Source organism: Pteronotus mesoamericanus, unplaced genomic scaffold (assembly GCF_021234165.1).
Source record: "Pteronotus mesoamericanus isolate MK-2021 breed Mesoamerican mustached bat unplaced genomic scaffold, CSHL_Meso_final contig_130, whole genome shotgun sequence".
Lineage (NCBI taxonomy): Eukaryota > Metazoa > Chordata > Mammalia > Chiroptera > Mormoopidae > Pteronotus > Pteronotus mesoamericanus.
Window position 1 is genome coordinate 20,456,744 of NW_026555060.1, and position 12,457 is coordinate 20,469,200.

General features: G+C 39.4%; 1 protein-coding gene across 5 annotated transcripts in view; it reads right to left on the reverse strand.

Annotated features, from left to right (window-relative positions):
* CACNB2 (calcium voltage-gated channel auxiliary subunit beta 2) overlaps positions 1-2,948 on the reverse strand; it is a 326,918-nt gene extending 323,970 nt beyond the window's left edge. For 3 of the 5 annotated variants that reach the window (XM_054593040.1, XM_054593047.1, XM_054593031.1), the window contains exon 1: positions 2,775-2,948. In XM_054593040.1, coding sequence (XP_054449015.1) covers positions 2,775-2,894 — 120 coding nt within the window. In that variant the 5' untranslated portion in view covers positions 2,895-2,948. Of the gene's footprint in view, positions 1-2,389; positions 2,585-2,774 lie in introns of those variants that run through there. The other 2 variants (XM_054593065.1, XM_054593072.1) reach the window with 1 other exon arrangement.
* Positions 2,949-12,457: the final 9,509 nt, after the last annotated feature.

The following is a 12,457-nucleotide window of genomic DNA, read 5'->3' on the forward strand; positions in this document are numbered from 1 at the left end:
ATTGGATAGAAAATAAACAATGCAGCGTTTCCCTCAAATAATGGATGTGCTATAAACACAATTCAAGGAAATTTGCTTTCGTTTTTGGAAGGTAGAGAAAGCAAGGAGATGGATTCAGCTGGTAAAGCTGAATATTTACACCTCTTACCTGCTTAGAATATCCATTCCTCCCTTTCCCCTCTCTCTCAAATATCTGCAACTGTTTGCCAATTACTGTGGACTGAGTCCTTGCAATGTCTCATGAATAGACCTGTCATATCCATTAACTTTTCTCTCTATTTGGTTTAGGCCTATTACCTCTTGTCCAAACTGTTCTATCAATTTCCCTTCAGTAGCTCTACCTCTGGATTTTTCAGACTCCACATTACCTTCCAGAATTTTCCCAGGTGACTCTTTGGAATGAGCTGTTACATGGCTCCTTCGCGGAATCCCATCCACGGTTCTTTACTGTTTAATACACTGCAGGTTTCAAAGCCTCTATGATGGAGGCTCAAATTGCCTCATCAGTCTTATGCCGAACTGTGCCCAACCTGTAACTTTCCACACTCTTTTCAAACTAGGGATTACAAATGTCTGCTTTAAGAGTTCTAACTTCTGTGACTTCGCTTCCTGTATAGTCAGTTCCCTACCATCTCTCTGAAAATCTCTGTTGAAATCTAACCTATCCTTTAAGTCTCTTCTCAAACACCACCTCTTCTATGAAGTCCTTACAGGTTACTCCAAATAGAACATTTGTGGTCTTTTCTCCTGGGAAACTACATAAGATTCCAGCTTCTCTTACAGTCCCATGCCATACTTGTCACACATTTGTCATACTTGCAGCTACTAGAATGTTAGTTCTTTTGAAGGCAGAAATTCACATCTGAATTATTTCCACATTGCAGCTGTACGATAAGTATTTGTTGACTTACTTTTTAAACTATTTGTTTAACTACACAAATCACTAAATAAATTAGTATCCCTTATCCAAATGCAGTCATACTTTCTGTCAGCCCTAACTTTGATCTTCAGAAATTCAGGAACTTTATTTTTTATTATAAAAATAAAAACTTTAAAAAAAAAAAACCATGAAGGAAGATCAAAGAGCAAAGAAGGTCTAAAAATTCTTTCCTCTGTCAATATTCAATACCTTCCTTCAGGAATAACCATCCTGGAGGTCTATGAGAACATTTCTCACTCTCAACTAACCTGGTAAGTGACTAGCTATTGTAAAATCAGGAGTCCGGAAGAAAGAATTACGATCCTCTGGCTGAGGCTAGATGCTAATGCAGGTGGCTAGAGACATGTCTCCACTCTGTACAGCCAAACAGCCCAGGGCAGAAAAGCACTGTCTTACCCTCTGGGAAAGATATGGATTTCTGATTATGCAAGTTCCTGGTTTCTGCATTCTTTCTCCACCCCAAATCAAAGTGAATTATGTGTTTAAAGTTAGCGTGTGTATTTCCCAGTGGGAGAAGCAAGTTCAATAAAGCTCCATGATTATGCCAATGGGACTACCATTATGAACAGTACCCAAATATCTGAAGCAGTCAATTTCCACCACCTCTCAAAACCACAATAGCAGCAAAACATTTGTAACCTTGTTTATGGCTCCCACTCCGCGCCCATTACTACAGTAAATAAACACGCTAGCATATTTTCTCATGAACTTATGTAAATATAAAATACATACGCTATATATTTATACATTTTATGTAAGTATAAAAATTATAATCTTACCACAATTTACAATCTAGCAAATGTAGGCTCAAAATCAACAAGCTATGCAAAGTAGAGATATTTCTCCAAAATGATGCTTGAAACGGAACCCTCACCCCTTCAATTACTAGCCAAGCAGCCCACAGCTAGGAGTCTTAAGTGATTCCCCTGCCTGGATAAAAGTTGAGAGACTCCTCACCGCTGAGATCTCGAGGTGTCTGTAATCCACACTGTACCTGCCAAAGCCTTACGTAAAAGCCACCTTCTAGTTAACCAACACCTACAACTGACATCTCCGATTTCACAACAGCAGCAAACCGGAATTTTTCTAGAAACCACTAATACTCATCATCGGAGAAAAAGGTGGTCCTGGAGCTCTCTGAAATAGCTAACATTTTTGGGGGGGCGGGATGGAAAAATAAAAACTTTCGCGGCCCCACCTTGCTCTCTTCTTAAAAGAAAGGAATAAGGGATCTAGGCAAACCCAGGCAAGTGCAGTGAGGGGAGCTGAGCTGTCAAGGCAGCGTAATGCCCAGGTGCGGAGGACTACGGGCTGCTCCCGGGAGTCAGGGGTCCACCCCCAGGCCATCACAGGCCCCCGTTCCCACCCCAGCTCTGAGGTCGTCCAGGAGGGTCGGCGTGGGAGCCCGAGCTGCGGAAAGCAGAGCCCCTCCCGCCCATCCGGACTCACGATCTTGAGCAGGTCCAGTCCGCTCGCCTGGTTCATGTCTCTCCATGTGCCTCCCCGGGAAGGAAGGGGCGAGGAGGGCAGACCTTAGCAGCCCGGGGGCTGCCTCGGGAGACCAGGAGGTCGCCCCCGCCCCTTCCCACTGGTTTTCCGTAAGGAGAGAAAAATGGAAGCCAGAGAAGAGCCAGGGCAAGGCAAACAGGGGTAGGGTCACCAGTGCCAGGAGAGGAGAGTGGGTGGCAAAGCGCGAGGAAGGGAAGGAGGTGGCGGAGGAGACCCACGCAGGAGGGAGCAGAGAGGCGAAGGATCCCAGCAGAGGAGGCGCGGGCTAGACCGAGGTCTGCGCCTCGGCGGCTCACAAAGAAAGAAGGCGCGGCGCTGTCGCTACCTGTGCCGCTGCTCCTAGCGCCCCCGCGGGCGCCGCGTTCTCCAGCAGTTCCATCGGGAGCTCCTGCGCCACCGCAGCCGCCGCTGTGGGAGGCGACTTGGACATGTCGCTTTGGACCATTGGCGAAAAGTCGGCTCCAAGCAGCCTCCGGCCCCTCGCGGCGGGTCCCCTCCTCCCTCCCTCCCCGCCCCGCTCCGAGCCGCCCGGGGCTCGGCGCCGCGCTCGCAGGCAATCAGGGCTCGGGACGGGGCTGGGCCATTTGGAAAAGCGACAAGCCGGGGAGCTGGAAGGTGCCCAGGGAGAGGGGCTCCTCCGCCATTCGGCCGGGCCGGGCAGTGAGAACACAGAGCGGCGGCGCGGGGACTGTCCTCGCCAAGAGGGAGGGAGCTGGCTGGCGGAGCGCGAGCCCAGGGGGAGGCGCGTCGGAAAGCGAGAGTAACAGGGCAGCCGAGAGGCAGGAAAGTTCCCCGCGGGAGGCGCGGGCCGCGTGGGTCCGGCTCGGCCGCTGCGCGTCGCCGTGGCACGCGCGCTGGAAAGTTTTCAAAGCCACGAAAACGAGGCCTGGCACCCGAGAGCTGGCTTTCTCAAACGGCCGAGCTCACCTCCCGAGGCTCCTAAACCACCTCGAAGGGACCCCAGGACCCTGGGGAAGGGAGCAGATCCCTTCAGGGATCCGGAGGCTGTGTTGCTGAAGTGAACGTCAGAAATCTGTGAAGTCCTCGGGCGGCCCCAGAGAGCAAGTGTCCACAAAGGACATCATCTGGCCAGCAGCAGTTGAAGGCACTGGATGATGGCAGTAACGGGAGGCAGAAAAGAGATGGGACTGGTAACCTGAGGATCACGGCTCCACCTGAAGCTGCAGAGGGCCTACTAGGAGCTCCCGATTGCCCACTTCCAAACTGAAGTCCGAAGTTTTACCATTATGACTCCCATTTCTTTTCCTCTTTGCAAAATTGCATTGCTCATCCACAGAACTGGACTTTTTCTATAGAGTTGTGAAATCTTAATGTCACGTTTTGGGCAAAATAAGCACTTCCTGGAGATCAACTCTTGATAAGAGCATAGTGGCCATAGCAGGAATGTTTTTACGAGCATGCCATTTAGATTTTTCTAATAAGATGCATTTCTCAAAAAAAAAAAAAAAATTAGAGAATACCTCTTATTTCAACAACTTTTATCACAGCAGAACTCTGAAGAACAAGTTTTCTAGGCATCAACTTTATTTTGTGACAATACAGTTTTGTGGACTGAAATAGAAATTTACCATAGTAGGTTTCAACTATCTTTTACATGGTGCTGTGGCATATTAAATTATTATAGTAGACAGTACTTGTTCTTCTCAAAATAAACACAGATATTTTAAACCTATCTCCATTGTGCACGTGTTTGAGCCAGGCTTAAAGAGTGGGTATGGTCAATGATTTAGGCATACCCCAAGTGTCATTGATTTTCCTAGTCTTTGGTGTTAAAGTTGTCATTTTTATTTAAATTTCACTGAGTGTTAAATAGAACTACTGTCCTATTGGTTTATAATAATATGAACAATACTAGTAATAAAGTGACATTTTAAAAAGCAGCAAACTGGGAATCTGGGAGGCTCTTGGTTAGGATCTGCATTGGAGCCTCCCCAAAACCCTGGCCAGGATTTGTTGTTTTTAAAAAAAAAAATCATTTGTGACAATCTGCAGTCCTTTTATATGTGTGCGTGTATGTATGTGTGCATGTGTATGTATAGATACATGTCTATATGTATACACACATGTTTGTATGTATGACAGTGGGAAAGAAGTTGTATTTAAAGTTTTGGAATCATAGTCTATTCTATCTCCATGATCTGCTAACAATATCACTCCTCTAGGTCTATTCATTTGATGAAACTGTTCAGTTTTCTTGAGAGTGTTTAAGTCACAGAGATAACAATACCTCCAGTTCTAGATGAGATTGTGAACTCTGTGTGGGCAGGAGTTATGTTCATTCAGCAGGACACATTCTGAACCTGACAAGTTGCCCTGAGTTCTTTCAATTTTCATTCAGTAAAACACACATCAAGCTTCTACTGTGTGCTGCTGGAGGGTCACAGACAGCAAAGACCAGAAAACTTGGAGCTTGCAGTCCAGAGAGTAAGCACTTAGAAATCAGTTAATACAAGTTTGGTGAATAGAGTAATTAATGAATTAAGGATGAATTCTAACATGATTTTAAAAAACAACAGGTTTGAAAAAAATAGTGTTTTCCCACATCTGTGAGATTTCTTGTAGTATACTTAATTGTCTGTGTGTTGTCTTTCAGTTACGACCATTTGGAAAATACAATTTTATCTTTCATCAGACTTTAAAAGAGACCACAAAATAGCAAAACAACCTTGCAAATCATTTTTAATAATGCTTATTCATATAGCCAAAGGGAAAGTCAATTCTGCATTAAATGTTCAAATGTGACATATATTATATTCACTTTCATATAATTTGTGATACAAAACTCTGTGTTGGTTTCTGCCAGTAGACAGAGCCCCTGGGGGATGGCAACAGTGTCTTATTCATCTTAGTATCCCCAGCGTCCAGCATGGTATTTGACATTTAGTTGGAGGCTGAATACACTTGTGGCATGAATAAATGAATGAATTAATGATCTGTCTTCATTTGTTTTAAAATACAGCATACAGCTTTGCAAGTTTTAACATACAAAGACATTTACCTAAACCTTACTCCCGTAAGAGCATTATATATCATTTTCTTTATAACCTGTGTTAATTTAATTAGCACATATTGAACATGAACAGAATACAATGTACGCATTCAGACTCCAACTTGTAAAAGGTTTCAAATAAAAGTAACATTATGATACTCCTACCTAAAAAAAGGGGGAACAATGTCAGCAGAAATATAGAGGGCAAAAGGCTTGAGAAACCTATCGTGGATGCCTTCTATCATGGTCAGTTATGGTTTTAGCATACCTTGACTTGTGCAGTTTTTAAAAGCCACAGATGACAGCTAGAATTTGATAAATAAAGCCTAATTCTTTTCAACGTTAAAAGTTATGCAGATATATTCCAGCAATGCATTAATGGATGTACAATCATCAGCACAGGCATTCAAATGCAGATGACTAATTTGTTCAAGCTGTCTGTGAACTTCAGTGTGCTCATTAGTCGGAATGGACAGACATATTCTGGGCATTACTAATGCTTTGAAATGAGAACAGGGGCTGGTAAGAAACACTGGCCAAGGAAGCCAGAAGTTTAACAGTTGGGGATTTTGTTCCCTGTAAGTGGAAGAAACAGTGATTACAATTGCTTTACTCCTCCTCTCCTGCTTGTAGATTTGTGACTATGTTTAAAACCTTGGAGTAAGAGCTTTTTAGGACAGTTATGCACCATGTGTGACTTTTCATTTTACTTCGCAAATCATCTTTCACCACCTTTGCAGTTCTGAATCCCTGCCATTATTAATAGCATTTTCAAAATTATATACCTGTATTGGCTACTGCCCTAACTTGGTAGCATTCCACAAAATTACACATTTTTCTTTTGTAAACTTACACTATAAAATGAATAGCCTAAGTTACCAGTTGGTATTTAAAAGCATATAAAGATGCAAACAAATCCAGTATAAGAGGGTTATGTGTGCATGTGTGTAGTAACGGTTACAAGTGAAATGTGCAAGTGGTCAGGGAAAGCTTAACTTTACTTCCAAAGAAAAGGCTTCATAGAAATAAGATTCATGAGTTCTCATAACTACCCAGGAGACAAAGCTCTGAAAATATATGACATTGTAGAGCACTTTTTAGTTTTTAAAGCACATTCACTTGCTATATATTTCTCATCTAAACCCTTTTACAACTATAACTGGTACTTTTGTTACATACAAGGTGCCAGACTTTATGCTAAGGATTTATATACATCATTTCATGTATGAAGTAGACATTACTATTCCCTCTGTTAGTTAGGATAAACCCAAATGCCATAACAAATAAACCCCAAATATTTAGTGGATGAGAGAACAAGAAATGCACCCCTTTGATTTGGGGCCATTCGCTATCACAAGGGATTCTGCTTCTTGCCGACATTTAGAAACCAAGTCTCAAGTGACTACCATCTTCAAAATGTAGCTCACGGTGTCACCAAGGCTATTCCTCTCTGGGTCTGTCAGAGGGGAAATGAAGGATGATGGAGCAAATGTGGTAGGAGGCAGCAGAGCTTGCAGGTTTTTATTGGCCGTGCTTGGAGGTGGCATATGTCTCTTCCACTTACATTTTTATTGGCTAGAACGCTATCACGTGAAAAATCTATAAGACAGGCTGAGAAATATAGTCCAGTCATGTGCCTTAGGAAGAAATGGAGAGTGGATTTTGAAGAACAGCTAGCAGAGCCTGACTTAATCAAGCCTAAATAGCTGACAAGTGGCAGGACCTAACTACACATCTTTTTCCTTTTTATTAAATTTAATGGAGGTGATACTGGTTAACAAAATTATAAAGGCTTCAGGTGCACAATTCCACAACACATCATCTGTCCACTGTATTGTGTGTTCATCACCTCAAGTCAAGTCTTTGTCCATCACCATTTACCGCCTGCCACCCCCAGCCCCCCGCCCCATACCCTTCTCCACTGCCCTCTAACTGCCCTCCCCCAGCAATCACCACACCGATGTCTATGTCCATGGATTATTTCTCCTTTTAATTGTTTTTTTTCGTTCGATCCATCCACATCCCCCAGAACCCTAACAACTCTCAGCCTGCTCTCTATCTGTGAGTCTGTCTCTGTTTTGCTTGTTACTTCAGTTTGTTCATTAGATTCCACATATGAGTGAAATCATATGGTGCTTGTCTTTCTCAGACTAGCTTATTTCACTTAGCATAATGTTCTCCAGGTCCATCCATCCTGTCACAAAGGGTAACATTTTCTTCTTTTTTATAACCAAGCAGTATGCCATGGGATAAATGTACCATGGCGTTTTTTATCCATTAATCTACAGTTGGACACAGGCTGCTTCCAAATAGTGGCTATTGTAAATAATGCTGCAATGAATATAGGGGTGCTTATTTTTTTTTAAATTCATGTGTCAGGTTTCTTTGGATATATGTCTTCCCAGAAGTGGAATTGCTGGATCATAAGGCAGATCTCTGTTCCACTTTTCTGAGGAAACTCCATACTGTTTTCCACAGTGGCTGCACCAGTCTGCATTCCCACCAACAGTGCAGGAGGACTCCCTGTTCTCCACATCCTCACCAAACTAACTTGGTTTGTTGATTTATTGTTGACAGGTGTGAGGTGATAGCTCATTGTGGCTTTAATTTGTATGTCTCAGATAATTAGTGACATTGAGCATCTTTTCATGTGTCTATTGGCCATCTGTATGCCCTCTTTGGAGAAGTTTCTATTCAAGGCTTTGGCTCATCTTTTAAATGGATTGTTTGTTTGGTTTTTGGTGTTCAGTTTTATAAGTTCTTTATAAATCTTGGATACTAACCCCATATCTGATGCATATTTGCAAATACATTCTCCCATTCAGTGGGTTGCCTTTTCATTTAGTTGATTGTTTCCTTTTATATGCAAAATCTTTCATTACTCTTATTCAACATAATATAATGAAAGTCCAAACCCCAGCAATCAGACAAAAAGAAGAAATAAAAGGCATCCAAATTGGAAAGGAAGAAGTAAAACTGCCTTTATTTGCAGATGACATGATGCTATATATAGAGAATCCTAAAGATTCCACCAAAAACCTACTAGATCTGATTAATTATTCAGTAAAGTAGCAATGCAAAATAAATATCCAGAAATCAGTTGCATTTTTATATACCAGCAATTAACTATCAGAAAGGGGAACTAAGAAAACAATTCCACTCACAATTGCTTCAAAAAGAATAAAATACCTAGGAGTAAACCTAACCAAGGATGTAAAAGACCTGTCCTTGGAAAATAATAAGACACTCATGGAATAAATTGAAGAAATTACAAGTAAGTAGAAGCGTGTACTGTGTTCATGGATTGGAAGAATAAACATCAATTAAAATGTCCATAACTACCTCAAGCAATCTATACGTTCAACACAATTCCTATCAAGATACCAATGGAGTATTTCATAGAACTAGAACAAATAGTCCAAAAATTTATATGAAACCACAAAAGACCCAGAATAGCCACAGCAATCTTGAGAAAGAACAACAAAGTTGGAGGAATCATGACACCTGATATCAAACTATACTAGTGGCCATAGTAATTAAAATAGCATGTTACTGGCATAAAAACAGACGTACAGATTAATGGAACAGAACAGAGAGCCCAGAAATAAACCCACATTTTTATAGTCAATTAATATTTAACAAAGGAGGCAAAACATATAACTGGTTAAAGATTGTCTATTCAATAAATAGTGTTGGGAAAAGTGGACAGATAACCTGCAGAAAAATAAAACTAGACCACATTAAATCATACACAAGAACATAAAATGGATTAAAGACTTAAATGTTAGACTCAAAACCATAAAAGCCTAGAAGAAAACAAAGACAGTAAAATCTTGGACATTTCTCATAGCAATATTTTTTTCTGATACATATCCTCCAGCAGGGGAAACAAAAGAAAAAAAATAAACAAATAAGGCTACATCAAATTAATGATACATCTTTTAAACCCCAGCTTAACGACTCATTTTCAATTCAACACAGCTGCCTGTGTGATGTACTTCAAAGAGCTCTGCCTCACAGGTTACGACTGGGTTTTGGTTGGAGAAAGATTTACATGATTTCTTTTGCTTGCATGCTGTTATGACTACAATAATATACTAACTAGAAGTAGGGTTGAGCTCTCAAATAGCTGTGACTACCACAAATGTTATTTATTCATGGCATTGTGTGTATGCGCAGGTGCCCATGTTTGCTCACCTGCTATAATCCAGGGTAATAAGGATAGCAGCACTGAAAAAGGTATGGCTTCTGTACTTACAGAATATGCAGTAGAGAAGGCAAGACACAGATAAAGTAGGATGAATATACATGAAAAATATTATGAGAGGAAATTCATCAGGAAAAATGTTCTAGGCAAAGAGGACAGAAAATACAAAGATGGCAGGTGAAGAAATTCTGTACAGGTTGAAAGTACAGTTGGGAAGTGAGGGGGTGGGCAGACAAGTAATAATGAAACAACATCAAACTTACTCTTTTTCTTCTGTCGCCCCAACCTACATTTTGATAGGAATGTCCCATTTATAAACAAAGCCTTTTGCCTCTCATGCTGTTTTTCCAAACAATCTTAGCTTTTTCATGAGTGGTACACACACATACACACACATCATGGAACTATACACCGAGACCTACTTTATCAAGAAACACATATGAATTTACACATTCAAAGAAGTCAGCTTATTTGTAGCTGAAATTCTTCATTGCCCACATCTCCTTTTTACAGAACCTTTGTTTTTAGCCTAAGACACTGATACCTGGAATTAAAGATTGTCTATTTTCCAGGCCCTCTGCAGCTGGATGCAGCTGAGTGGCTACATTTTGCCAAATGTAACATAAGTGAGGTGAAGAACTTCTGGGAAGTATTTGTAAAAAGGAGAGAAATGTTATTATTCCTCTCTTCCTGCTGACCATATTGTGGATGTATTAGCTAAACCACGAGTGAATGTTCTAGACAATGAAGCCACATAAAAGCAACATGATAAAGTTGGACCAGCACTGACTGAAAAAGATACCTTGGTCATTGATGTTACCATAAAGCCACCCTCCCAGTTCTGGTTTGCCTGCTTTCAGACGTCTTTTAAGTGAGGCAGAAGTATGCATTTATATTGTGTAAGCTTCTGATAAATCATACCAAAGACAACCAAACTTAGTGATCATCTTATTACACTTTCTTAAAAATTTTAAAATGGACTTTCTTAAGGTATAACTTACCTTACCTTAGTTTATATATGACATGAATGCTGGCCTCATAAATTGAGATCCAGTGTGAGTGTTTCCTCTTGTTCCATTTTCTGGAAGAGTTCATATAGAATTAATAACACTTCTTTCAAAATATTTGGGAGAATTCCCAAATATTGTGGGCCTGGATTTTTGTGAGAAAGTTTTTAATTATTAATTCAATTTATTTAATTGATATGGAACTATTCAGGTTGTCTATTTCCTCAAAAGCCTTGACAGTTCATGTTTTACAAAGAATTTGTCTATCTCATCTTAGTTATCAGTTTTATTTACATAAAGATGTTATAAATATATTCTTACTATCTTTTGAACATCTATAGTTTCTATAGTGACATTTAACTTTTTGTTCCAGATCATAATAATTTGTTCATTCTTTCTTTTTCTCTTCATCACTCTGGCTAGGAGTTTATCAGCTCTACTGATCTCAATAAGCCTACTTTAGTGGCATTGCTTTTCTTAATTAGTTTTTGTGTTCTTTTAAAGATTTTTTAACATGCTCTTGGATTTATTATTTTCTTCTCTTTGTGTCTTTGCATTTAATTCTTTCTCTTCTTTCCCCTAGTTTCTTAAAGTGGAAGTTTAGATTATTCTTTTCATACATTATTTCTGTTCTTATATAAATACTTGATACTATAAATTTTTCTTCAAGTACCTGTTTAGTTGCATCCACAAATTTTTACTTGTATTATTTTTCATGTAACTCAAAATATTTTCTACTTTTCTTTGTGATTTTTCTATTTAACCCATGGGTTATGTAAAAGTCAGTTTTTATAGTTCTAAATATATGGGACACTTCCCAGATATTTTTCTGCTTTTGAAATTTATTAGTTTAATTCCATTGCAACAAGAGAACACGCTTTGTATACTTTCAATAATTTTAAATTTGATGAGATTTGTTTTATATTTGTGGTTCAGGAAATCTTCACCTTAGTGGACTTTTTATGTATGCTTGAAAACAATTTATATTCTGCTGTTGTTAAGTGGAATGTTAGATAAATGTAAATTAGATTAAGTTGCTTGTAGTGTTTTTCAGGTCTTCCATACTCATACTGATTTTTTTCCCCAGTCTACTTCTTCTACCAGTTAATTAGAAGCGGTGAAGTCTACAACTATAATTTTGGTTATACAAGGTCTGACAGAAGTAACACCTGCTTGAGTATGGTTGGTAGGGTAATAATTTGTAGTTTTAATTTGAACATTTAACCTAAAACATCACATGGTGTGCTTGAGTATGATATTGTCATGTTACAGAATTACATGCTTATAATTTTATAATAAAAGATTTTTGTAATAAAAAGGGACTTTTTTGTGCCAGACTTTATATTTTTATTAGTTATGTTTTTTTAATAATTTTTTTATTTTGGTAAAATATATATTACATGAAATTTACCACCTTAATTATTTTCAAGTGTGCAGTTCAGTGGCAGTAAGAACATTCCTATTGCTGTGCAACCATCCTTACCATCCATCTTCATAATTTTTTTATCTTTCCAAACTGAAATATCATCCTCATTAAACAATAACTCCCCATTTTCCCTAACCTTCCTCCTTGCCAACTACCATTCTACTTTTTACCTTTATGAATTTGACCACCCTATGTACCTCATATCAGTTAATATTTATTCTTTTGCAACTGGCTTATTTCATTTAATATCTTCAAGGTTCATTCATAGCATGTGCCAGAGGTGTTTTTCTTAATAATTATTTTTAATGTTAAATGATGCTCCATTGTATGTATATACCACATTTTATGTATTCATTTT